Source organism: Melopsittacus undulatus, chromosome 2 (assembly GCF_012275295.1).
Source record: "Melopsittacus undulatus isolate bMelUnd1 chromosome 2, bMelUnd1.mat.Z, whole genome shotgun sequence".
NCBI lineage: Eukaryota > Metazoa > Chordata > Aves > Psittaciformes > Psittaculidae > Melopsittacus > Melopsittacus undulatus.
Window position 1 is genome coordinate 118,710,868 of NC_047528.1, and position 24,044 is coordinate 118,734,911.

Here is a 24,044-nt window from a genome sequence, read left to right on the forward strand (position 1 = left end):
ATGGGGTTTTCATAGAAAGATGTGCCTAAGTAAATCACTACACTCTCACTCCAGCCAGCCCAACATATATGTCCTCAGCATAGAACTTATTTGCTCTTCAGCATACACTCTGCCTCTTCTAACCATTTGTTGAGTCAAAAAACAAGCCTGGAATAATAATTGGTCAGACAAAGAGGAAAAAAAGCCTCCTTTTCACTGCTTGAAAGGACTACACCTTGACTGATTTCATCTGGAATGAAGTTTAGGGTCAGTTGTGTGCCTCACATTAGACAAGTTCCCTGTGCTTAAGAAACCACTGAAAGCCTACTTTAAGTTTTGCCCCAAACAGTGGTGGTTCTGACCAAAGAATTTATATATTAGGAAATGGTAACAATATGCTCAACTCTACATGAAAGTTTAACTAAAACTGCATGGGGACTTCGTAATCAGTATTACATATTCAAGTCAATCTCAAGTCTCACAGGCTCTGTCAGGCTTCTAAGGGTAGCCCAACTTGAAATCACAATGGCAACAAACCTCTATCTATAGAAGCCCTAAACCCTTTCTGCTAGCTGATACAGCAATCAATTCTGACACCTGAGACAGATAGACAAAACATCTCCAAAGGCTAAGTCAGATGAGAACAATGGATAAGGATCTTGGCAGATGCACTACATCTGTATGAGCCAAACTCCCTGCTCAAAAGTGCTTCTTCAGCTTTCCAGCACAGGTGCTTTCTGAACTCCAACACAGTAACTCAGTACCAACACTGAAAACAGCACTTCTTAGGAGCAAAGATACCATTTTCCAATTATTCCTTACCTCTCCTAAGGTCTGCTTAGGAGAATAAGGGCCTTTTTGCAGTCAGCAATGCTGCTCTGAAGACTTCAAGGTTGACACCTCTCACTGACTTGGAAACTTGCCTTGCCAGCATTGTCTCCAGGGGGGATCCTCACTACTACAGCAAAGCACACACAAGTTGGCTTCCCTTCAGTTCCTGAGACTAAACTTGACAGCAGGCAACTGTCCTTTGTTCTCACAATAGCAGCTCCACGGTTGTTAAATATGTTAGGACAGTAGCTCCCAAGTAAGGAGTTAGGAGATGGTGAATCTGCAAAAAACTGGTACTAATTCCTCTTGGTTTTCACCTACAAGCACATAGTAAGATACTAAAAACTAATACATGCTTTCTAACAACCTTCTCTGTACTGCTTCCCATCCTGGATATATAGAGAGGTCTACTGCTCCTCAAGTATGCCCTTGAATTGCACATGGCAGAAATCAGTGCCAGAACAGCCACACCACCAACAGATGCTGAATATAAATCCATATTCAGCCATTGCACATTAGAAAGACAGCCACAAAACAACATATAAGTAACCTGAATCTGTAATAAACCATACAAGTAATTATTCAAGAACAGGCAATTCAAGTAAGAACTTAGTCTCAAGCAGCTACTAGTTTCCTAGCTTTTCCTCTCTCAGCACCTATGGACTGATCAAGTCCTCAGAACAATTCTTCTGGGGAACTTTTCCACCTAGAGTGTTTAAAAGTAAACTGGATGGCTTTAAAAATACACAAGCAAGACTAAAGCACCTTATTGAACAGATGGAGGTCTACACCAACAAGGAACCTCCAACCTTCTCCTGCACTCATGCCAATCTTCATTTCCCTCCAGCTCACACATGCATGACACTGCAGGTTGTTAGCTGCTCCATACTTCACTCTGCTACAGCCCACTCTGAGGCCAGACTCCAAGGCAGTATCTCAGTGCAAGCTGCAGCCACTTCCACTCACCTGCCAGACCTGCTCCAATCTGCTGCCCAAAACCTAACTAAACACTACCACACCTTCAACGTGGGCACTGGATGCAAACTAATGCCCTGCTTCCTTGATCCTCCCTTCCTGCCCAGCTCACCTTTTCTTTTTATAATAGCAGAAAACACAGTCCACAGCCCAAAGTCCAGGTCTAGACGAGCTCCATTCTGCAAAGTGTGAGCACCACAAATACCCAGATCCCCTATGTTACAGATAAGCTTATTATACAGCTAGCTTTGTTATAGGCTATAAAGCGTAAGAGAAGAAAGGTAATTCATATTGCTTAGGATAGTTTAGGACTACCCTAAAACCAATTATAAACATGAGCATTAACGTTGCCCAAAGTTGCAACAGGATATGATGTGCAGATGGCAATTGTATTTGCCAATTGCTCAGCTCACTATTGAGACTGCCAGATTGCTCACAGATCTAACACCATGCATTGCTCTGGAACTACACAAGCTTCTTCAGACAGGACAAACTTACTGAAATGTGTTAGGTTTGGAATTCTTTTCTCCTCACTTAATACTAAAGCTATTTTCCATTTCTTCTCCTTCTGCTAACATTAACACCTAGCATGCCTTTGTCCTAATTCAAGAGGCAAGAACTAACAGCAAACACATGAGATAAGCTTCTGAGTTCCCACTTCAAAATATCTACCCAAAGCCCTGAGTCACAACCATCACATCTCTATTCAAATCAATACAATAGGAGATCTAACACCACAGTCATCACTGTGCACACACAATATAAATATGGGTCAAGCCTGATAAATCTATTCTGAGGTAGATATATACAGTACAAAATACGTTAAAGGTTGAATACAAACATCATACTCACTTCACCTTCTTGCCTTGTCCTCCGCTCTGCAGGAAACCTTGCAAACAAGTTCTATGGACTAAGACAACTTGCAGCTAAAAGACCACTAAACCCAAACCCATACATTTAACACTGGCATGGAGTTTCAGTTGGGACCATGAGAAAAATAGGTTAACACTAAATCCATCTAAGGAAAATCCAGGTGTTTTAAATAATCTTGCAAACAAAACAGTGCTGTTCAAAACAGGTTCCAGCACTTTCATCCATGAGAAAAAACAACAAACCCAAACCTTCAGCTGGGGTTTTCAAAGGCAGTTTTAAACTGGAAGTTTGAGCTTCAGTTCCCAAAAAAACTCATTACTTGCCCCCTGTCACTGAAGAAGAAAGGATAAAGACAGCTTGAGAGACAGACACTCCCTCCCAACTCCTTTAGTAAAAGGATTCAGTTTAAAGAGTTCAAGGAACTCTAATGAAAACCATTAAACAAACAGATAAATCACATTACAGTCTGCTCAGAACTCATGGTTCACAAGGAAGGTTTGAGAACGTGTAGATAATCCTATCCCTGAGATCAGGGTTTGCAACAGGCAGAGAGGTACTGGATTGTTTATTATGTTGTCAGACCACAATGGCAGATACAGGATGCAACAGCAAAATCCATCTGGAGATGCTCTTCCTTTGAAGAAAATAGCTATCAAGACAATCCACCCCATTACAGATTAATACAAATGCATAATTGCTCACTCATTAGTGCACTAACAACTGTCTTAGGAGGATGATAGAGCAGAGAAGCATCTGCTAATCAGTCACTTGTATGTTTGTTGGGTTTTTTTAAACCCAAGATAAATCAGACTGCTATTAGCTAGTCAATTAAATGCTGATAAGTACAACACATGACTGAACTGGCTCAAGCACACAGTTATGTTTTGATGTGACTCATCACAAAATGAATATGAGTACAGAAAGAAGCAGCACTGATGCCTGCCTGTGCTTGTGTGACTATCACTTCATCACAAGTGGCTGCAGGCTGGGGAGACTGGTCCCCCATAGACATAGCTCTAACTGTAAGAACAGCTTTTGGGGTCTGTTTCTCAATTCACTGTCACATAGCAAGTCACAGAGATTAATACTGGGAGCTTTGGCCAGTCCCTGTCAGCACTAATTCTCTGCACCCCAAGTGAAGTCCCACTTAGCCCACCTCCTTCTCCAGGAAGGCTGGCTGGGCAACAGACTTCCCCAATGAAAACTCAATGGATGGCAAAATATAAATTAAAAGACCAGCAAGCAAACAAGAAAGGTTGAGCTGTGGTTTCTCCAATGTTTCAACAACAGGAATTCAGACTTAACAGTTATCATCCTCATAAAGTAAGGACTGAAATATTCTCCACAATAATGCCAAAATAAACACAATTCAACACAGTTGCCATGAATATGTTCAAGTATTGAAGAAAAATAAAGAGGTCCAGAAGAATTCAGGTTCTGTAGAGGCAGAGCACACCAAAACCCTTGTCCCTCAGGCCCAATGGACAGTTAGGATGTTCAACACAGTATAAGAACTCCCCCCTGAACAACAGCAACACCGTTCCTTCAAGCAAGTCAAGAGGTAGCATCTAAACCAGTGTAATAAATACAGCAGCAACCTCCAGCTGAGCTCAGCTATGCCTGAAGTAGCCCAGGAAAATATTGTATTGGCCAGGCTGGTCACACCACTGCTAAGGGATCAGCAGCAATCCTTGGTTGAGCCATGCTCTGGAGAAGTAAGGAGGATGCAAACAGCAGGGCACGGTGAGTCCAGTCACCATGGAGACATGCACCAGCATCCATTACATCTGCCTCAGAGGCCAGCCTCTTGTTGGCAGGCAGATACCGCAGCAGATGTGTGCACAACTTAGGCAAACACATAGCCACAGACAGACATAGAACCATGGCAGCACTCCAAAAGCAATTCCTGTTCCACTCAGACCCACACATGGGTGGGAGAAAGGAGCCAGCTGTACTTGATACTTAACTGTATTTCCTCTAGAAAGCTTCTTTCACATAGATATTACAACAGGTGCCATTTAATAGGTATGACTTTAGCGTAGTTTTAAGATGTCCACTGAGGAGCACAAGTGGGATGTAGCAATCAGGATTTAGTTGCAGATTCATCCTCTTCTAAAAGGAGGTCGTTTAATGCAATGACTGTAGCAGCAAAGTCAACCAGCTCCACAAAGTCTGATGTAATTATGTTAACACCCTTAACACCCGGCTTCTGGGCTTTCACCCAATTCAAAATCATGGGCAGGTTCCTAAAAATTGAAATAGAGAAAATAGAACATTTTAAGAGCAGCTCTTCCCTATACACACACTACTTTCCAATACAAGATGTTGTTTACAAATCAACATCTTACATTGGTGATAAGGTCCTGCACTGCCACCCAAAATGCAGCTACCTGAGGAAAAGAGTTCTTAACACAGCATGCAATCATTAGGTACCAAATAGAAGTATTAGTCAATCATCCATCCAAACCATCATGAAATTAAATAGCATTTGTGAACTCCACAGGCACTGAGCAGACTGTGCTTCAGGATTTAATGTTGCACCATCATTCCCACCATCCTAGTTTCTTTATACCCATATATGTTGAAACAAAAGCTTAATTTCACAGCAGACTGGAGTGTAGCACAAAGCAAGGCTACAGCTGCCCAAGATGTGGGCAGGACAGGATTGCTGCCTTAGGGTGGGCAGGAAAGAAGTTAGCAGGGGCAACATGTTTCATTTCTACCAAACCCCTTTCAACCTCCAAACTCACATAAGGCAACTACATTCAAGGAAATCAAACAGGAATCAAGCCTTCAGCTCTATAGGGGTTGAACACTCCACCATACACAACTGACCAGAGCAAGGTGAGGTTTATCTGAAACTGGATTAAATGGAGTTGAAATTCCTCCCCACAGCAGAATTTCTAAGTAATTTCTTGGAGAGAATGCAAGTCAGGAGTCTGTACAAGCTTTCCTTTTTCGTACTTAAACAGGCAGACACCAGGGTTTTCAGCATAGAGACAAGTGACTAAACATATTAGACTTAAATAACTGCCATAATACACATAAACTTTATAATAAGGCAGTGGGCAAGTGAATTAGCTAAAAAGATGAGGCAGAACAACCCTAAAACCACCCCAGTTCTTATTCCAGGAATACAAGGGAGAACTTCAGTCAAGGCATAATTACTGTCCCTGTCAAGGGACACACCAGACTTGAGCCTTTTAAGCGTGAACATTGCACATTTCTCCTTTAGGAAGAGCTCAAGAACACCTAAATATTCATATTCCAGGCAAGATTTCCATATGAGAAGGCAGACATTTACACAGAGCTGCAAAGACAGATTTACACCTACAAATCAACTAGCATATGCAAATGGATACAAGCCATCATGCTAAATAGCAACATCTATTTTAAATCTTTACAGTTTACTTTCCCCTACGTGGTAACGATGGAGCAGAGGGGAAAGGATGGAGCAAAGGCAGCTTTCCAGCTTATCAGTGGTTTGCAGACCAGATCCACGCTAGCAATCACTTTAAACCTGCTCACCCATTCCATGAAATTGGATGATCCTTTACTAGTTTAAGGATAGAAATTGAGTACCATCTTTCCTCTAACCACGAAACAGGTACATTTACTGTACAGTACATAGTTATGAGTTATGTATCTGCTTTCTGTTCAGTATCCCCATCGAGCACATTTACATCTATGCTACTTGTGACAGCAAAACCCAGTCTCAAAGGAGCTGAGCACCATCTAGCGTCCAGTGCTGACCACAGAGCTGAAGCGCAAGCCAGCTTGGAGACTTCAATATACTGGGCCAAGCATCACTAGGATTTAATTAACTTCTGCCAGATTAATGTCTGTAAACAGGAAAGAAACTGAAAACTCCATCATATATATATATGTACTTCACCTGGAACTTACGTCACTTTTGTGACTGCAAAAGCACAGTACTTATTTTTAGGAAGGATTTTTAAGAAACTAGCTTGTATTGACTTAAGCATCAGAACAGTAATACTCTAATTACTTCTGAAGTGTCCAACGATTCTCCCAAATGGAAAATGAACTGGATGCTTGTTTATCTCACTGCTTAGTATTAAGCTCAGTTACTGATCAAATTAGACCTTTACAAGTGTAATTTAGAGCTTAATATCATAATGGCACAACAAACTTGTAGTGACAGCAAACCAGGCAGTATTACACACTGAGCCAGAAGAACAGATCCCAGCAGGACTTCGCTGTTCTGGGAATTTTTAGCCAAGAAGCTACACATTAATAACACATAAAAGAAGGTCAACATGGAACATATACTGGTCCTGTTATTAACACCATTAAAAATCACTGGCACTCTGTGCTACTCAGAACCAACCCCTCTTCTAATGATGTTCCCCACAGTTAAATTAATTGTACAGCAGTCAGTGGTACAGTCAGATTATTAAGCTAATTCTTGGTTTAAAAAAGCCAAGATAAAATACCCCCAGGTCACACATTTTGGCCATTACTGAAGTCACTGACATAGACTGCTACAGACAAATGCAAAACTGAGCCCACAGATAGGCTTTCTTCCTCTAAAGCACAAGGTTCCCCCCCCTTGCCCCAAATTCAAGTTCATAGAACTTGGAAGGAGTTACTGGTTTGAAACAACAGGTCCAGCCTATGTCTTATGAAATCATATCACATTCAGATTGAGCTCCAGTTATCAGGAAGCACAGTTATATATATATATATATCCTGCTACTTTATTATTTTAATTAACTACCTTTGATTACTGGAAACATCTCTCTCTAGCAACAATGAAGCAAAACTGCATGCTTTCATCAAGTTTTACTTCTACACAAACATTTTATAGTATCTGTCCTATTCAGGGTCTCTTTTAACAGGATCCACAAGTAAAGAACTGAAAAAGCAAGACAAGTCCTTACCTATGAACAAGTGTGTTCTTCAGACCACGAATTAGGTTCCGTGCAATAGTTCTCACTCGAGGTGTAAGGATTGCTTGAGAAACATGAAAAGTCCCATAACGACTTCGTTCCTCTAGAGTGGTCTCCAGGAACTGTAACAGTTTGTGCACATTGGTTGTATTAGCCCACGGTGCCGGCATTTTATTCCCTGGCCACAGGAAGGGATATTCCTGACACAAAGGGTAGTGGTAGAATATAAGAACCTAGAAAAGGAAAAGCAGAAATGAACAAAATGTCACAACTACATTATTTATATTAAACCATCATGTTGCACTGGTTTATGCTTATGAAGTACTACAGTGAAAAAAGGACCAAGTATAAAGCTGCTCCTGAATTACAAGTGTCAGTAGGTTTGTTGTGCTACTGACAAGAAAACAGATCAGTTTGCTTAGCTGTGAAGACAACATTGCTTCAGGCTTCATGGGTCATCAGTTTAAGATGAAACAGTTGCCAAGAATATACTGTAATGTTATTCAAAGAATTCAGCTTAGGAGCATTTTGGAGCACTGTCACAGACTATTACATCCATACTGGAAGTTAAGGCTTTTTAACAGCCTTGCCATTTTCTAACTACTATCAAGTGGTTTAAGGGTACCATGCTGACTGACCTAACAGCATTCCACTCACACTTGCTGCATGAGATGCCAACATCAGTCTTACTGCCAGCAAATGCTTCTCTAAAGCAAAAGTCAGTATTTAATGCTTTGTAAGGTGGTGCCCACTAAGATAACTTCAGAAACCAATACCTTTTATTAACACCCTGTCCTGATATCAGCTGCAAGTTATTTTTTCCCCCCAATAGCTGGTTCATTGCCATGTTTTAGCTTCAGTTTGAGAACAAAGCTGGTAACACATTGATGTTTTAGTTGCAGCACTTGGCCTAATTGAGGACTTTTCTGTTTCTTATGCTCTGCCAATGAGGAGGGGCACAAGAAGTCAAGAAGGAGCAGAGACAGGACATCTGACCCAAACTAGCCACAGGGGTATTCCATGCCACAGCACATCATGCCCAGTATATAAACTGGGACGAGTTACCCAGAAGGGACCTATCACTGCTCAAGTCAGGCCAGGTATGGCACAGTGGATGGTGAGCAATTGTACTGTGCATCACTCGTTTCTTCTGAGCTTTTATTTCTTCTGTTCTTGTTCCCTATAACTATCATTATTGCTATTATTGGTATTCTTTCCGTTATCACTGTATTTTACTTAGAATTAATAAACTGTTCTTATCTTGGCCGATGGGGTCTACACTCTATCAATTCTGCTCCCCATCCCACTCAGGGGAGAAGGGAATGATGGGGGACACATAGTAGAGCAAACAGCTGTATGGCGCTAAGTTACTGGCTGGGTCTAAACCACAATACACCCAAACTTATATGATGATTTTGGACGCTAAGACTGACAGCTTCAGTTGAGAAAAAATACTCAAACCTTAATGTATTTTTACAGGTTAAGACATACCTGCAATTGGTGAAACCCTGTTCATAATCTGTATGTATGCATGGGAGCCGTTACCACAGAGAATAAGTGCTTAACCTTGCTGCTACTGATACAGATAGATGCAAAAGAGCTAAGAAATTCTGTATCATACCTTAGCCACATCAAAGCTTATATGCTTCACACTGGCCTAAAAGGTGACTGTTTATCAAATCCTCACTAACACACATGAGCAAAGATGCTCTTCCAGAAGAAAAAGACATATGTAAGAAGCACAAGACTCAAGGATGCTATCATTTAATTAACATGCCTGGAAGACAGACCCTGGATGGAGGGGCTACACAACCATGCGTAATGAAGGGAAGCATGCACACTACATAAAGGAGGCATTAGCAGGCTTCAAATGTGAGTGTCAGCAGCATCCTTGCTCCAGCACCTCTGAGTGAAAATGACCCCCAGCTTCTCTATTTAAACCTTAACCTTTTGGGTTTGAAAATACATTACACAGCCTTTTCCTACCTGGTATTTATTCTCCCACATGTATTGTAAAGTCACATATTCAACACATTCAACACAACAAAGTTTGGATCCAAACGCTGACCGGATCCTGTTGATCAAGAAGAAGTGATGGTTCTCATCCATGGCATAGAAATGATTGAAATCTAAGAAGATGACTTCCGTGGGGTGCTGCTCAAGAAAGGTGTTTATCTCCTTCAGCCCATCCCGTACTTTAATGCCAAACAAGCCATGTATGAAGTAAATCTCTTGTCCTGTTTCCCCAGGTTTGGAAGATACCCGAAGATCAAAGTAGCGGATCCCACTTTCCAGCTGCTCTTTGAAAGTCAGGTTTTGAGTCACTGACCATTTCTTCATGATCTTTTTAACCAGTGAAAGCCTGGCCAGACGTTTGATGGCTGTGGCTTGGTCTGGTCCCACAGGAGACTTCTCATCAACCCAGTAGCTGAAGGAATCATGTGATCCTAGGGAAAAAAAAGACAAGAATAGTGAATTATAGGAAACTGACTCAGCAAACACATACACATCCATGTTCCCAGTGAAGTGATATGCCCCACCTGCATGGCAGGATCATAGAGTAAAGCTCAAGTGTGAGTCTTTCAGATTGTCCTTTACACCTTAATAGTCCCTAACTGCACAACAAAAGCTATGTTTAACTTCTCAGTGTGAATGGTTTTCTTGCATGAGCTCCCAGTTTCAGTGCACTCTGAAAATCATGATCATAAGACAAACACCAGGGTCAAAGGGAAACTTCCTTATATCCTACCATCATTTACAAGTTACCAATCTATCTCCAAAGCATTCCCAGAGCCTGGTGTATCACTAGTTTGAGATACAATTCCAGCTTTATTATCAGAATCTGAGGCTTTATTTGCATTCTACCTGCTTAATCCAGTCATAACCTAACACACCAAAGCTCTTGCCACAGGTATCTTTATTCATGTGACAAACAGAAGGATCTATCTGTACATGCACATCTTACCAGTACATCTAATTAAAGCCCCATAATGGTAAATAAAGGATTAATAGTTTGAATAGAGAGCAACAATTTGATTAACTTAGAGGTGGAACACTCTTACTGTGTGGTTAAATACCAAGCTCACATTGAGCAAGTTCATGAATGTGTCTCTTCCTGGCAATGCCTTTGACTAACTCTAAGTACAGCGAATATAAATCTCAGCAGAAGAGATGACCAACCATCAAAACCACTAGTCCCTGCCTAAATAATGAGTGTCTGAGCAAGTTCCTCTAGCACATCCTGTAACCTTGGCAGAGAAACTCAATCTTAGTTCTCTGCAACAGTAAGCACACATTCGTGCTTCCTAAAAAACCCTCCAACTGAAAAAGCAGTAGTGAATGGAAACAAAACTCATTCAAAACAGCTTCAGAGTCAATGAAATAGCCCATATCCCTATGTTAGCCAAGTCAATAACAGAACAAAGAGTAATAATAGGGCCATTTATCTCAGTTTATCTCTGTCCTAGAGCAGCATAAAGCAAAGATGGGCAGAAGCTCATCTACCACAGACTGAGGCTTACCAGGGATTTCTAACCATTCACATCAGGCACCAGCATTCCAGCCAAGAAACTGCAGCCACTTGCTACATGATTGCCCTGCCAACCCCTAGCACCTAAAGGAGCTTTAATAGCCCTGCCTCCCTTTGTTCTTCAGGGCAGCAGGTGAGGGTTTCCCCAGTGAGCCAAACCTCACCTGATAGCTGCACACCCACTTCAAGTGCAGGGAAAGCATCTTCACCTCCACACACCACAAGCAGCTCCTTTTCCAGCTGCCCTGGGGGTACAGAGAGCAAGCCCCATGCTGCCAGGATCTGCATTTCCTCTCCTCATACCCCAGGGTGCTTGTCCCTCCTTATGGGACTGTACTCATAGAATTTCCTCCTCTACCTCAGTCTGTAACTCTGCTAAAAAGCCCAAAGCTCTCATCTGTAATTTCCACTTTTGAGATAACATTTGAGGTGTCCACAGCCACCTTGACTCAAACCTTCTCTCTGTGTACCTGTGCTCACTATAAGACTGATGCATTTCCTGTGATGCAAGGTCAGAGCTTTAAACAAGATTACCATCTCAACTGGATTATCTTGTCAGGATTCTTGAGCCCCAATGGAAGAACAGTCTGCACAAACATCAGTTCACAACAACCTAAAATGCACTCTTGCTCCACTTCTACTAGCTCAAAACTACTGAAAAGGAAGCATGAAAGTTTGTTTTTAGGCTTTACAAGTGAATATTCCAACTAATTCAATGAATTCTTCACGAACTCTTCAGTGTTTGAAAAGCATGCCTCTTACAGGCCTTTCCATTCAGTCTTCTAAAAACAAGTGGCAAGTAACAAAAAAGCTATATTAAGAAGATGTCAGCTGAAGAAGCTCTTCAGTACCTATCACATAAAACTACATCAAAAAATAGCTGTCAGTTTTGGAGTGACACCTAGATTTTTCCCCCCCCCACTTCCAAATGTGTGATCCCAAACAAAATACAGGATCAAACACTTACAAGACATTCCACAAGAAGCCATATAAAGCCTGATACTGCAAGGTGCAACACAGATACCCAAGTTTCACACACTCCCTCATGCAGCAGAATGAGCCTTGCCAGCTCCTCCACTGTTTGCAAAGTTGACCTCAATCACAAGGGGCTCATCCTCAGCCTCTGAATAGATCTCTGCATCAAGAAGTCACGAGGCATTTTGTTTGAGTGTGTGTGTGTGTATGTGTGTTGCCTTTTTCCTCTCCAAGTTGTATTCATTTTAATGTCTTCCTCTGTTCAGGTCACTGTAGAGAACTGTTTAAGATGCTAGAATAAGACCATAAGAAACACTGATATTTTAACTCTGAGCAGCAGCCTCTAGAGAGCTGCCTACACAAGTCACTTGCACCATTATGCTCCCTTAGTGTCACTGATGAGCATGGCTTACTAATGACTGACAATTTTCTCTGGCATCTATCAGAGGTGTTTAACCAAACCCAAGCCAAGAAACAGCTTTTTTCCCCTGAACCTGATCTCATACATTACAGCTGCAAAAGCCTTCCTTTGCCAATAGCCACATAGAAGGCACACTGAAGGATACAAAGAACCAGCTTCTTCCACTCACGAATCAAATTCTATTTCTAGTTCTAAAAAGCAGCAAGACACAAGTATATTGCACCTTTTCCACCACTCACTGCACTCCTTGCCAGGGCAGCTGTTACCTGTGTAATTGAACTGCATGTGATATGCTTCCAGAATTAGAGAAGATGCTTACAACTCCTGCCCTGTGACTCTGCTCAAAAGCCTCAAATAGAACTTCTTATTTACAATCAAATCAATACACATGCCTAGATATAATAACATAGAACACAAACAGGAGCATCTAAACAAACAAGTGCTCCTTTTCATGGTTGGTAGAAGGCCACCTCCTAAGAAGGACAGGGGAGCATCACCAATACTGAGGCTGGAAGGAACAGCAGAAACTCAATTAGATTATCAATGGTCAGTTACAGAAGGACAGCCACAAACTGTGGGAAGTATCTGGGTCCAACCTGGCCCCACAACATCTTTGTTCTGGCAAGAGGAAAGAAGGCAAACTGAAAACCTAAAGCAACAACACTTGATACTTGTTGGGCTGAGAGGTAAGAGTTAGGTGAGGATCTACATCATCCACCAGACCCTTCTTTAATTCAAGATCACTGTGCTATGTTACCAGCTCAGTCACTGGCTTTCAATATAGCTTAGCTGTGATGTTAAGCTACATGCTAAGCTGATAGCATCATGATGTCAAAATCCCTGCTCTCCTTCATTCTACCCCCTAAACAACACCAAAGGTCCAACCATAATATAGCTATGGCAAGAGCCAGACTATTGCCAATACAGCACGACTGCTTTTTGAAAAAGCATATTCTAAACTAACCTAACACTGTACAATGTAAAATGCAGAGGCTAGAGCCTACACCAGAAGCACAGAGCAGACCAGCCCCATTCTGTCTGCAGCTCAGTGTTAAGAGCTGCTAATCATGTTCTCAATTCACATTTAACACAAGGATGTGTGAAGATAACCAGCTGCAGTAGCATTCTTGTACAGCAACAGGGCTGGCAGCTCCTGAACAGAGCAAGCAGCACAAAACTCTCATAACCTAAACAGAAGACTTCTCCATGTGTAAGAAATCATTTGCAGCCGTATTCCCACCACCCAAATGGCATGCATCTCCCTGAATGTCACTGACCACTTCTCAAATGAAGCAAAAACACAAGCTCAAGGAGTCTTGCCAGCGAGACATTTCAGATGATACCTGACCTTTTTAATATAAATAACGCCATATCTTGAGTCACTAAATCTGGTCCTTAAACCTGTTAATTGTGAACAATGCAACTAATGAACATAGGTATTTATACTTCTATCATAGAGACTGGAAATCAAAAGGCAAAGAAAAGCCAAGAAACTTTGGCTTTGCTGTCCTTTAGGCAAACCAAGGCCACAACTCCAGTCTGAACAACCTCAGGGGCACATTCTTGCACATGCAGCACACTGAAAGTCACTGTACATAAGAACAGAATAGCATTTAGATTGCAAGCTTTATTGAACTGCTCCAGTGACATGGCATCACTTGGATACTCAACTCTTCCCACAAAAGCAAGCTAAACACAGGAAATAAAGCAATGATGAATTGCCAATTGCTTCCAACAGGCTGAAGATGCATAGCATAAGGCAACAACCACTACATTTAAGCATTAAAGAGTCCACACAAAGAAAGTTCAGGGGCTGCTAATCAGCTGGCAGCTCTTAGAAAGCAACAATCACTGCTCTATTTTGGTTTTCCTTCCATCTGACAAAGACCGGAAGGCTTCAAGGAAAACAGTCATATGCCATCAAATGCCCAGACATTTAACTATCAAAGGCTATGATATTGTTAGAGCAGTATTAAAGAAGCATCTTCCAGATGCCAGATTGTTAAGATTATGGCTAGTCCTCTTAATTTTATCCCAGTGAGTGCAACTGTGGATTAATTTTTATTTATATCTTTAAGCCTCTTCTTATTCTCCTTACACTGAGTTCTCAAATTAATTGTGTGTTAAACAGATCACTTTTAATTGAATTTTATGTTAAATAGATTGTATTTCACTGTTCAAGAGGACTTTTTTGTCAAAGTCTTAGTGCTAATCACTAGAAAGCAGCCTTTTATCATTACATCTACAGCAGAGTCTAACTTCCCAGTGCATCTATTCCTCATTCTACTTAATCCCAGATAAATCAAATTAACCCACGGTGTAGCTCAAACAAATAACACTCATCAATAGAATGCTAGTAAGCCTTGAACTTCAACAATTACCGGTTGTTATCACTTCATATTGTCTTTTGTTTGCATATCAGTAGTTTCTGCATGTACAGCTGCAGTGGAGAGATGGGAACCAACACCACCTCACCCACTCTTATGCCCTCTGGCAAGCTTGTTAAGTTTACCCTTAAGGGATGTTAAAGGTATGACCACATAGAATGCAAAACACAGATATCTTCTAACATAGATAATTTATGCACTCCCCATTACCTGAAAACAAGGCAAAACCTGCCTTTATTTCACACACACACACACAAATATGCCTACTAACATGCTGCTTAGCCTGCAAGAAGTCTGGCTAACGAAGAAGCAATAAACAAAAACAACAGACCAGGACACTGAACTGTCAGTGACTTGAACTAGATCAGAATAATTTGATCTCTATATTAATGGAATATTAATGGAATGAAAAAACAGAAAAACCTCACATTACATTAACCATTCATAAGAAAGAAGGGTTACATACTGTACCAACTGCCTAAAAGCACTGACAGACAAACAATCACCCTTGCTGAAGTTATGCCAAGATTCCTAGAGCAAGCTTTGCTCACTGGATGAAGCACATTCCCCATGTATTACGAAACACCACACATGACATAGCATAGCAAAGATGACATAGCCAAGACATCTCAGAAGCACAGTAATCAAGTTCCAGAAACACAGGATGCAAGTGCTAGCAAGTTAAAGCTACCCCACAAGTGCTCTTCTAAACCAAATGTCCTGTGTATGCCAGAACTGAGGAAAACCAGGATAAACCCAAGTGTCTCAAAGCCCAGAAGTCCCCAAGATTCACGTCACTACCAATCCAGATTTCCTAATCAAAAGATTAACATCTTAAAAGGTCTTCACTGATGACAAGCAAATCCAACAGTTCCTATTATTTTGCCCAACAAAAGGGGGCAAGTCAGAAATAACACAATTCCTATTGATAATTAATTATCCCAAACTATTCACATGCTTGTGTTTTATTAGAACCCTAAAATAATCCTTTAGGTATTTTTAATGCAGTCACAGTAGGGAAGACAAAACATACTACAGACCAAATCCTCTTAGGAAACCTTATTCTCCTTATCAAAGAATTACCCTGATTTCCTCCACTGCCCCTTGTAGGATTGGAGGTGGAATGGGGGCAAGAAAAGGGGTACAAAGGGAGAGGGTGAAAAATGACTGTTTAAAACATCCTCAGACAGTATCAAATGGTAGTTTGCTTTGCTTTCCAGCCAGAATAAATCCATTTAGCACTGGATGGATGTAGTGCCATTAAGGTGGTTTTGTGATTTAACAGTGACTTCCCACTTACCAGCCATCTCAGCTATCTGCACTGGGAAAGCAAAAAGTAGCAATACAGTTCTATTACTTCAAAGCCTGCATGGATCTACCTTTTCTTAAGAGAGAAAACACACAGCAGTGTGAGGTCTTATATTCTTCTTCTGTGACTACTGCAATGTGTGGACCAACACCTCATTCTCTTCTATTCCAAGAAAGCTCTAAGGAACTATTTCTTATTCTCATCATACAATATTTCTCCATTTTATATCTTTCCTGGAAGAGCAGGCCAACTGGAACTTTCACACACATACAAAAGCACCAACCACTTACACCAACATAGTTTTTCCCTGTTTCAACTACAACTTTAACTCTCTAGGACATAGATGTTAACAAAAAAAGCAAGTTTTTCCTAATTAAAACAATAATGAAGATCTTCATATACTGTCAAGAAGATTTTGTGGCATTTTGAGAACAACTGGGTTTTGACAGAAGAGATGGCAGCAGCCCTTTAGAAAGGGAAAACATAAGATCCAAGGCTGGCTTTCTAGGAGATCTTCTGAGCAGATCCAGTGTCTGCCACACCACTCACATAGAGATGTACAAAGGAAATACTTCGATACTTGGGAAGAGTGAAAAACCTTTGATTAGTAGAATACTAATAAACATCAGTATTTGCTTTTGGTGAGCAGTCACACTGTTGGGACAGCAGAGCTGGTGCATAGGGAGATGCACAGGAGATGCCTAGGGCCCCACCAGCACCAGGTATTCCCCACGTGCCTAAGACATGAGCACATCAAGCACACAGCAGTCACACCATGGCACCATGCAGTCATTCAAAGCAGCTTGTCATCACAGCAAACACGCCTCCACACTCTGCATACCTCCTTTAGGCTTAGCTATGGGCTTGGCTTGTAGGGCTGCTCCTCATTAAGACTTCAAACACTAGCTGTATTTGTACAGCTTTGTTTTCTAGGGCTAATTATTCTACATGTCTTTGATCATTTAGATCAAAAACATGAGGCTTCTGCCTCAGGCTTTTGGGGAGATCTTCTCAGAGAAGGGCAGGAGCAGTGGCACGTTATAGTACTGACAGTTCTGGCCACAGTCATACTGACACTTAATATGAAGAAACTCTGTAAAGTTATTCATTTAAAGTTGGTCAGAAAGTTAATGACAAGAGTGCATGCATCACAGTGGAAAAATAAGGCAGCTTGACTAGTGCTGTTGTTTGGAGCAGAAGTCAAATATTTACTCTTCTAGAAGGCCAAGGACACATCTATCCTCAGAGATCAGTGAACAGTCAAGCTAAAGACATCTTTAACAGCTACTTAAATTCTCTTCTATGGTCTTATTTTAAACATGCTTGAGTCAATATGATTTTGTCTGTTATAAAATGGCTTTTGAAACAGCAGAGCTCATCTTTTCCATCAGCTCCAACTACCCATAGTCAAGCATCTTGCAAAACTCACCACCAACCATCCAGCCTGATGCAGACAACATCTCTGCATTACTTAGAAATGAGATCCCAGCCACCCTTCCACACACTTTTGGAAGAAGAGTGAACACAGCAGCTGGCATCACTAGAAGATGACAGAAAAGGCTCTTTCATCTGTGTACCATCAGAAGCTGTGACTGAAGAGCTGTCCTACCTCTCCCAGATGGATATGCTGCCCTGTACATTCCACACCAATGCAGCAACATGCCTAATGACATTCAGCTCTACATGTACAGCACCTAAATAACTGACTTTTGGTGGTGCTTCAGCTCATTTTTACACATACAAAATTTGACTAACAGAGAAACATTAATCTTTCCAAGGTTAAAACAGAAATCTTACACTCTAGGGCAAAAATGTTGGTACAAGGCTGGGTTTTGGTTTTCTTATTATCACACTTCAAAGTGCTAAACATTTTACTTCCCCCACCCCCCAAGTTCTCTGTTTATCAGCTCTTTTCTTCAGTGACTCCAAACAACCTGACCTTAATTCAGATTCAAATTAATTGTTCCCCAACTGAACTTAATTTCTACCAATAGCAGGTGTTTCCCCAAAACTACATCTAAAAACTGCTATTCAACCTGTTGCATCCTACCTACATCTGCAGCACTACATCAGATTAACCTTCATGCTCCCACAGGACACCTGCATGCTCCAGCATCCATCCTGGGGCTTGCCCAACCCCATCAACAGTTGTTTCCAGGTTTTCTTACAGGAACCCTTCTCCAACAAACATCCCTCTAAACCATCATCAACACAGAAAAGCTCATCAAGCAGACTAGCTTGCTGAACACATGCTTTCAGACTTGTAGGAGCAGAGAAGGCAGCGGACAGAAGAGGCATTTAATTATGAACAGGCACCCACAACTATTCTGAGTGATGCTGCAAGCAGCACTGGATACTACCTAAATGATCCTAACTTTTGTCTGGAAGTATTGGGTAAAATCAGTATTGGGTAAAACAGCCTCACAGCTCCCCATCCTCACCAGAATGGGGAGCCAATCTAGGGATACAGCTCCATCAAGAACTGCAGAGTACACCTACCTGATTCATTATGGCTCTTAATCCTTCAAAGATGGAATAAACCAGAAAGGATTAAGGAAATGCATTACTACCAAGACGTAAAGAAAAAGAGGACTACTCATCAACTCATCACATCCATCCAGGAGCTTGAAGCCTTGAGTAACAAAACACTCGATCAACAAACACTGATATTTGGCAGTGAACATCTGCTACATTGCTTTGCTGTCTCAAAATAACAAACATAAGCTCATGACCTCAGAGAAAAAGGATCTTAAGAACAAGTGTTTCACCTGTCCTAATACATGGATTCAGGTAAAAGCTTAATGAAACTGGGAAATGGTGCTGTATCTTCATAAGCAGGAAGATATCTCAAATCCTAGCACCCAGTTATTTACAATACTGCAGAAGTTACTAAGACAAGTGGTTTGAGTAAAACAGCACAAATTGGACATACCACAGTGCTATGAATTAACAGCATGCAAGTACAAAGCAAGAAACAACCTAAACTTCTATAGCAAATTCTTTTAAGCAGCTGATTTACTTAAAAATCAGGTCAGCAAGAGCACTGCAGCTTTCTCTTGTGTTCCATTTCCCAACAGAGAAATAAGACAACTAACAGGATGCAGATCACAACATGGCCAAGGAAAGTAACAAGTGACACAGCTGCACGTGATGTCATAAAATCATTTGGAGTAAAGCAGCTTGAGATTAAGCAAATACTATACAAAGCCCTGCCAAGAGTCACATTTGTAATCAAAACGGTTGAGTTCATTTTTAAACCCACATTCAAAGAGGATTAGCCTGAAGTATAATTAAGAGAAAACACTCTGGAGTTTCACACAAGGTCATCAGTTGAAGGTGCTTTAGTAGGGTAGACTATATTGCATGCGTTTAAGTTGATGACATTAGAGTTACTTGATATTTGACCTTCTCTCATCATGAAAGATGCCTTCTCTCACAAGACCACATGGAAAACCTCATCTCTTTTCCTTGGAGAAGACCATACTGGTTTAGCCTTTTGCCAACAGTTTTGGCTTTCTTTTCCAACAGAAACAGCAGAAAAGCCCAAGCTTTGGAAGATGACCCTGAATATTCCAGAGTCCCTCTCCATTTGAAGACAGTTAAATCATCACATAAACATCAAATAGACATACTTTAGGAAATACCTTTATGACTTAACCATCATTTGATACCACTTACTTCTAAGGACTGAGCAAATAATGCCTTTCTCTGCCCTCAGGCAGCATGACTTACAGCACAGGAAATAGCTCGGGGAATCATAGAACCATGTAGGTTAAAAAGGACCCCAGAGGTCACAGCTATGTTTTTTAAAGCCAGTGAAAAGAAGCATCTCCAAAAGCAGAACTGATGGCAAGGAAGAACCAGACATACTTAGCATCACACAAAGGAGTTAAGACTTTCCCACTTACAATACCATACAACAAAATGTAACCAGTTTCTTTCCTGTGCATGCTATCAATTTTTCACTTTAAATAGCTCCAATTACACCAACATTTTGTCTTTTTTAAAAAACAAGTTTATTTTCAAATGCTGCATTTTTCCATAGTGTGAGGTACAAAAAAAAAACCCAAACAAGCAAAAACTAACTAAATTTTATGGGTGTGAATGTTGTCTTTATTTCAAGCTAAAACAAGTTTCAGGGTTTCAAGTGCTAAACTTAAATCTCTGCTCCTGTTTACAAAGAGTGACTGGGAGTCAGCAGGAGAAAACAAAAGACACAAACCACCAAACACCCAAACAAAATCAAACCAGTTGAGTACATCACTCCAGCACAGGAAGTAAATGCACCCAGAGAGGGACAAACAGCCCTTAAGCACAGACAAAACCACTTCTCACTTGAGTTGAAGCCTTTCATCTCTCTTCTGAGAACAGCTGCTACTACTTCAGGTGAAACAGCAGTGAGAGCTGTAGTACCTACCCCATGGGAGGCCCATAGCCCCTTCTCTACATGCTTGAAATACCTTTTGGCTATCTCTGCTGGCACAAAAAAGGAGCTTACTCATTTCTAGGGAACTGTCTCTACATAACATATACCCAAAACATGTCCTCTATGTAACATTTACCCAAAGGACTTTAACAAACTAAGGCATTGCCATGCAAATCAAGCCTGTACCACTAGCAGCCTAAGATTTAGTATTAAAATGATCTGCTACAATAGCTGCCCCTAAAGTCTTCCCTATTGATATCTACAAACAATATTGTAGGGCTTTTTTTGCCATTCCCAGATGAAAGTCAGCCTACTCCTAAGTTTAGGGCCATCTGTTGTCTTCCTCAGTTATCGGTTTACCTATTCATAAACTAACAGTGATGACACCCTAGTCAAGTTCTTATACTGGACAATAACATCCCAATTAAGGATATCTTATAAAGACATGCTTAGATAATTGGGGTTGTTCACCCTGAAGAAGACTCTGGGGAAACCGTACAGCAACCTTCCAGTACCTAAAGCAGATTTATAGGAAGGACTTTTTATGTATGGTCTGTAGCAATATGACAAGAAGCCATGTCTTAAATTGAAAGAGGACAACTAAAGCTAAATATAAGGAAGATATTTAAAATAAGGCTGGTGAAACACTTAACACAGGTTCCCCAGGGAGGCAGTAGATGCCCCATCCGTTAAAACATTCAAGCTCAGGTCAGACAGGGCTCTGAGCAACAGGATCAGTTGGATGTATCCCTGTTCACTGCACTGGGGGTTAGAACTAGAACACCTATAGAAGTCCCTTCCAAACTAAACTACATTATGATTTTATGATTCCAGAACACGTGGCACTCTTCTCCCATTTAATACCCACGTAAGTTCTGCTATGAAAAGGCAGTTCCCATTTGGTGAACTTCCTGTTGTTCGGGTCAACATAAAGAAACCTTTTTCCCTTACTTGCTTTTTAGCCTTGCTTAAACAAGCTGGAAAACATCCAACAGGACCCGCAGCGCTCACAGCTATCGTCTTTTAAAGCCAGTAAAACCAAGCAGGCCAAGGGGTTAGACTCACAGCAGTACTGACACAAGATCAAGCTCTCCTTCCTCCCGCAACCTACGGGATTCACGTTAGTCCTTAAGCAGGGATTCTTAAACACAGCCTAAACCCACCCGCAGCTCCGGTTGAACCCTTCCCTCCGGCGGCTCACGATGCTCCTACGAACCACCTCCCAGCCCAGGGTCACCCGACGAGCACAGGCGCAGGCTTAAGCCCCAGCGCCTCCGGCACCCAGCCAACCCCTCCCCTCCCTGCCGCACACCGTACCGGGGATAGCCAGGTTGGAGAGCGGGTATGAGCGCAGCTCCGCCGGCAGCGAGCCCATCCAGTCCGCGTTACCGTCCGCCATGGTCCCCGCCGCTCCCCTCCGCCGCCGGCCGCCCTGCTTCCCGGCCGGTGACCTCATCCCGGGCCCGAGCAGCCGGGCCGGACCCGGCCGTCAGCAGCAGGGCCGGCGGCGTCGGAGCCGGTAACGGCAGCCCGCCCCCTTTATGTAACAGGTGCGGTGTCGTCACCGGGCACGGCGAGCAGCCATTGGCTGCGGCTGCTGGCCCCGCCCCGCCGGTAGCGCGGCCTGGGGCAGGTGCGTTGGCCTCCGGAGCCGTGGCTGTGCCCGTCGGGGGTACCGGGATCCGGTACCGCATGGCTCCGGTTTGTGCATCCCGACCCCAATGGACCCGTCTAGCATCAAGCCCATCCCCTGAGATGCGGCTCCTGCCGAGCCAGCGGCGCTGCCTTTGCTGTTGGTGGCAGTGATAACGCTGTTGGGGTGCGCTCCCCTCTTTAGTGTGTGTGCGGACACGAGTGGCTGCCCCGTGTGTACCAGGAGCATTCCCTGAGCTTGGATCTGATGCTGCCGTTGCACAAGAGAACCTACCCCCAATACGGAGGGGCAGTGCTATGGGTTTTACAACGTTGAGCGGTCCCTATTAGCTGCAGCAATTTAAGCACTGCACCTGACAAGAGCCATCACAGATTTAAGGAGCAAGGCAGGGCAGCCTCAATCCTTTCCACCTGCACAGTCAGTCTCATGCTCTGCCTTACACTGCGTTTAGCTGTGGGGTAAAGCATTTTGTCCAACACGATTCCTGGATTTGCTATGATGCACATAATGGATCCTCTAAGACACTCTTTCTCCCTTGCATTATTAGACATATTTGAAGGATAATGCTTTGTCAGCAAATTCTCCTAATTGCTTCTTACAAGTATCTACAAGCATACTATTACCATACTCTTCAAACAGTACATGGAGACAACTGGTCTACTTCATCATATGCTAGTGAAAAAACCCCAGCAAAAACTGCTCTGAAAGATAATATTTTCACTGCCAAATAAATAAAGGCTGAAAAAGAAATTCCAAGGGTTATATATTCCAAAAGTCCTCTGTTTTGTCTGTAAGGAAGTATTTTTTTAAAGGAACAGGTATTTTTCACTTGGCATGTGAATGGTTGCATGTTATTCACAGGATGCTTTCATTAAGATATAGAAAACCTGCTAATTGAACTATATAGTATACATAGACTTAATGGATCTGTAAATTCATATATGTTGACTGTGTATATTCACCTAATACAACCATAATCTCTCTTCCATACATCTGCATTATCCTTTTCAAGGAAGCACACAAAGATGTTTTGTGTTTAAAGCTTTGATACTGACCAATCTTTAGAACAGTGCAAATTTCTTTCAGTTTCTTATGTTCTGTCAGGTGTTTAGGTAGGTTTCTACAAGGCATTCCTGACCTAGGACTCCTCGCATTCAAGGAGGATCACAGAAGGTGGGTTTGGCATTCATTTGGCTGTCCTGCAGCCCTGCTCCCCCTTCCCATTAGGACCATGTAGTGCACTGGCCTCTGATGCAGGACAGAGCAGACTATGGTACTCAAAGCCATACATAATGGGATCATACACTATTTCTCTTGTGGTTATATTTGCATCTTCAACTGACAGGCAGATTGTTGTGTGGGAGCTCCAGTCCATGTTCCTGCAAGTTTATCTCCTTTAAATGACTACTGTACATTACCCTCATTCTCACATTCCCACCATCACAGCTTGGACCACCAAGCACCCAAACCAGTGTGTGTGAACTCCTTAAACACAGTTGGCAGCCACGGCTGTTTCATGGTGTAGCTTTTTAGGATGGGAAAGCTCTGCAGTACAGGGGTATCCATTTCACCGAGGTTGATATGTTCTTGAGGACATCTTTGGGGCACTACTTTGCTGTAGTCAGTGAAACTGTAAACACTGAAGCTGTATTCTAGACCCGAAACAACTAAAGCTGACCACTGGCATGGTACTCCTGCTGTCCTTGTCAGGCCTCATACTGCATTTGCCGTCTTTAAATGACATGAGGAAGATGGATTGTGTATAACAGTGT

The 24,044-nt window shown here is 42.1% G+C and overlaps 1 protein-coding gene across 1 annotated transcript; it reads right to left on the reverse strand.

Annotated features, from left to right (window-relative positions):
- Positions 1-4,210: 4,210 nt before the first annotated feature.
- On the reverse strand, positions 4,211-22,107 carry PLCXD2 (phosphatidylinositol specific phospholipase C X domain containing 2). Its single transcript, XM_034071305.1, has 4 exons — positions 21,936-22,107; positions 9,558-10,018; positions 7,563-7,804; positions 4,211-4,904 (listed from the first exon to the last, which is right to left on the reverse strand). The coding sequence occupies exons 1-4, from the start codon at positions 22,072-22,074 to the stop codon at positions 4,742-4,744; spliced, it is 1,005 nt and encodes a 334-aa protein (XP_033927196.1). The 5' UTR covers positions 22,075-22,107; the 3' UTR covers positions 4,211-4,741.
- Between the last annotated feature and the right edge of the window lie 1,937 nt (positions 22,108-24,044).